We start from the raw sequence: 4,152 nt of genomic DNA on the forward strand, positions 1-4,152 counted from the left end.
CCACAGTGATATCTTACCGCACCCCCCCCCCCCCCCCCGCCCAGAAAAGAATTCGTAAGACTGTCACTCAGAGATTTTATATACACAGTCCCAGGCTGACGTTAGTGCTCACATAACAAGTCTTTTTTCCAAGGAAAATGGGAATATTTGAGAAAAGTATCAAAAATTTGAACTTAAAAAGAGCAGTATCACATTGTGAACATAAAGATTCACAATAAAGGGGCTGGAGAGAAGGCTCTGTGGTGAAGAGTACTGCTTGCTCTTCCAGAGGACCCAGGTTCAATTCCCAGCACCCACATGGCAGCTCACAACTGTCTGGAACTCCAGTTCCAGTTCTCTCACACAGACATACATGCAGACAATACATCAAAGTACATAAAATAAAAATAATTTTTTAAAAAGATCCACAATAAATGCCACTGGTTGATTTTCTAATTAAAAAAAATAATACTCATTTTCATCAATTCCTTTAACAAATATTCCCTGAGCATTTCCTATGTGAGGCAAGGCTTTATAGATTGTGAATTTGTCTTTTTTTCCCCTAAAGCTGAGCCCCAAAACCAGGGCCTTTCACTTAGTAGGCAAGCACTGTACCACTGAGCTAGCCTCTGACCCTTGGCTTATGGGCTATCTGGTGCTACTTCATCAAGTAGCGCATCTTACCTTCCAAAAGTCAGTTATGCTGCGAATGGACCTAAAGCTGCTTCTGTCGTCGTTGGGGAGGGACGTGTCCACAAACAGAGACGACATCACTTTGTTTAAGTAGTACATATGCGGATTGACCATCCCAAAAGTCACTGAGGAGAGAATGTCTTGTTTCAGTTTGTAATTTAGCACCCTGCTTCAGCAGCATTCAAAAATATTAATTCCCCCTGCTTTAAAAAATTCAACATTGTCTAAGCATATTTTTTTACAATTATTTTACATTACACACACACACACACACACACACACACACACACACACATGTGTGCCCTGGTACAAATGCAGAGGTCAAAGGACAATTTGTGGGAGCCGATTCTCTCCTTTTATTATGTGGGTTCCAGGGACTGGGACTGAACTCAGGTCACCCTGCTTGGTTGCCAAGTGTCTTTATCCCTGAACAGTTTCACCAGCTCTGCGATATCTACTTACTAAAGCCAGAAATAGGCAAAGCAGGCAGAAGCTTTCTTCAACCCTGTGCTAAAGGGAGACAAGGGTTCTTCAGGTTTTATACATATATATTTAACACTTTATCTTTTAAAAAATGAAGTCAAGCCAGGCGGTGGAGGCACATGCCTTTAATCCCAGTGCTTGGGAGGCAGAGGCAGGTAGATTTCTGTGAGTTCAAGGCCAGCCTGGTCTACAGAGTGAGTTCCAATACAGGCTCCAAAGCTACACAGAGAAATCCTGTCTCAAAACATCCCCTCCTCAAAAATAAAGTCAAATTCAGGCTGGTGAGATGGTTCTACACTAAACAGTACTTTCCAAGAAAAGCCAACAAGTAGAGGGAAGGAGAGAAACAACCACGCAGAGTTGTTCTCTGACCACACACGCATGTGCCCCTCAATCAGACACACAAATATTTTTTAAATGAGATCACATTAGATCCATGATTTTATTGTTGGTTTCATTTCTCCACATTAAAACAGGCAATACCACCTTGAATTCAGCCAGTGAGAGTTACAAATCTCATCATAAGGATGCTATCTTTTACTACAGAGTTATGTCAGAATTATGGAATGTTTGGAGTGTGTGCACACACAGATGTGCAAGTGGGTGCTCATGCATGTGGGGGCCGGTGCTCAACATCAGGAGGCATTCCCAACAAGCCACCCACCTTGGCTTCATTTTCGAAACCTAATCTCTGATTAGCCTGGACCTTTCAAAGAGGGCCAGGGTGGCTGAACAGCAAGCCCCAGGGGCCTGTTTCTACCTCCCCAGCCCTGGGACTACATCATTACCACACTCTGCTTTTCTGCATGGATTCTGGGGACCAAACTCAGGTTCTTATGTGTGTGTGGCAAGCACTTTACCCCAGCCCTGGGACTACATCATTACCACACTCTGCTTTTCTGCATGGATTCTGGGGACCAAACTCAGGTTCTCATGTGTGTGTGGCAAGCACTTTACAGACCGAGTTATCTAGCCCAAAACGTAGAGTGCTTACACCCATGCTTTGGAGCACAGGAAATTCGTTTAACATTTTAAAGCAATAGTATTTTTTTCTCCCCTGCTATAAACTATCTTACTTTATTTTGTTGCCAGAACTCCCCAGTTAAAACAAAAACAACACATGGGGCGACAAGATGGCTGAAAGGGAACATATTGCATCATCAAGCCTGACAAGCTGAGCCGGGCATGATGAAGGCGGGAACCAACGTCACACGCTGTTCCCTGGCCACCACACAGGCTGTCACGTGCACACAGCAAGTGAGCGTCTGCCGTTCCCCGACAGTTGTGTTTATTCTGCAGTGGCTAACGAAGCACCTTACTGTAGATTTAGGCTGTTTACTTTAAGTGTTCAAAACTCTGAATCGGTGGGATTATAAATAATCTTTTGGCTCATATTTTCTACTTTCTAAATGCTTGGTAATAACCATGTGTTTGTGTTATTGCTATAACTAAGCCTTTATTGACCGTCTAAGGTACCTTATCAAGTTGGCCACAATTGTCTTTAATCTTGAACACCCAGCCTTACAATTCCAGTTAACTGTGTAATTGGTACACAGGCTACACATTTGGAGATGAGAAAAATTCTGTATGTTAGCTTCTAGCTACATGCAATGGGTAGTTTAAATACAAAACATCGCCAAGTTTCTCACCTACTAAATTGATGCCATGGACCCACGGCAGCAGGGGCGGGTAGTGGGTTGAGATGGTCTCCTTGCCTGCCTTTAGTCAACACAAGTGTATTTTATTATTACTTATGCAGCAGTTTAAACAAGGACGAGACTTATGGTCACCCCCAAACTTTACGTGGGGTCCCTTTTGTACTTTTTATTTATGGAACCAAACCAATACATCTCTATCGTTCTGAAAGAAATTAAATTCAATTGTCAGCCCAGGGGACTATGTTTAGATAGATTCCCCAAATTTAAAAAAAATCATATTCAGTCAGTGCTGACCACGGAAGTTTCCCATTAACCTGTGGCCTAGCTTTGCCCCTTAGAAACTGGAAAGTCTGTCCATCAGAGGATAGTGATCTCTAAAGTTTCTCAGCTCTCTGAGTCTTTACGTTGACATTTGAAGTTCAACTGGCATTTTTAGCTAGGGCTGTGTACTTACGTATACACAGAATTATTAAAAACACAAAGTAGAGAAATAACTCCTCAAGCGTGGTGTTAACTTCTGCTTCCCGTCTGTAATGCAAGTCATGTTTGGAAGTCCCTGTGAGATGTAAAACAAACATTTTTTTATATTACCGGGTAGCAATAATGTACATAAGTAACCAAGATGGGGAAAACAACGATTTTTAGAGCCTTCTGGTTCCTTTTTTACTTCTCACTACTAAATTTTGCTATGGGGCGGGCTGTCATCCTATGATTTTCACATACATCACAAGTGTTTCCCCCCACGGTTCTGTTAAGACACAAATCAAACACCTCCTTGGGTCCCTAATGCTTTCTCCGCCCTCATCGCAGCTTCTGGGGAAGACCAGGTCCAGCTGCGGAGAAAGGGCTGCAGCTGCAGCGGCCAAGGGCGCGACTCCCTCAGCGACCCACACCCACGGAGGTGACAGCCCAGCAAAGGACTGCACTCTTCTCCCGGTGACAGCGCCGGGGATGTGGGTCAGAGTTTCTTCCTGGGTAACCCACCCTCACCTCCTCGGTACCACCAAGTGGCGTCGGCCATTGCGGACAGGACCACACGGTCCGTTCCACTCCGCCCGTTCCACCCCCCTGCCCGTCCCGCGCCTGCGCGGTAGCCCCGCAGCGTGCTAACCTGACAACTGCACCCGCCCTACGTGCACAGGGCAGAAGCTAGTGCGCTTGTGCGACAAGGCACAGCCTCGCTTGTCGCTACACCTTCCAAGGGCTGGATTGTGGCTCTTAACCCCGGCCACAGGTTTATTTATAGCTTCGTTTTCTGAATGCAAATAAATAAATAAATTAAATAAATAAATAAATAAATAAGTTTCACTGCCTACAGCATTGACTAAAGTGGCTAAAA

The 4,152-nt window shown here is 44.4% G+C and overlaps 1 protein-coding gene across 1 annotated transcript in view; it reads right to left on the reverse strand.

Moving 5' to 3' along the window:
• Pkd2l2 (polycystin 2 like 2, transient receptor potential cation channel) overlaps positions 1-3,870 on the reverse strand; it is a 25,641-nt gene extending 21,771 nt beyond the window's left edge. Inside the window, exons 1-3 of the mRNA XM_050134976.1 lie at positions 3,804-3,870; positions 3,268-3,369; positions 664-797 (exon numbers count right to left, since the gene is read on the reverse strand). Coding sequence (XP_049990933.1) covers positions 664-797; positions 3,268-3,369; positions 3,804-3,834 — 267 coding nt within the window. The 5' untranslated portion in view covers positions 3,835-3,870. The remainder of the gene's footprint in view (positions 1-663; positions 798-3,267; positions 3,370-3,803) is intronic.
• Positions 3,871-4,152: the final 282 nt, after the last annotated feature.

The sequence above is a fragment of the Alexandromys fortis genome, unplaced genomic scaffold (assembly GCF_014885135.2).
Source record: "Alexandromys fortis isolate MF-2015 unplaced genomic scaffold, M_Fortis_MF-2015_v1.1 scaffold_25, whole genome shotgun sequence".
Taxonomy (NCBI): domain Eukaryota; kingdom Metazoa; phylum Chordata; class Mammalia; order Rodentia; family Cricetidae; genus Alexandromys; species Alexandromys fortis.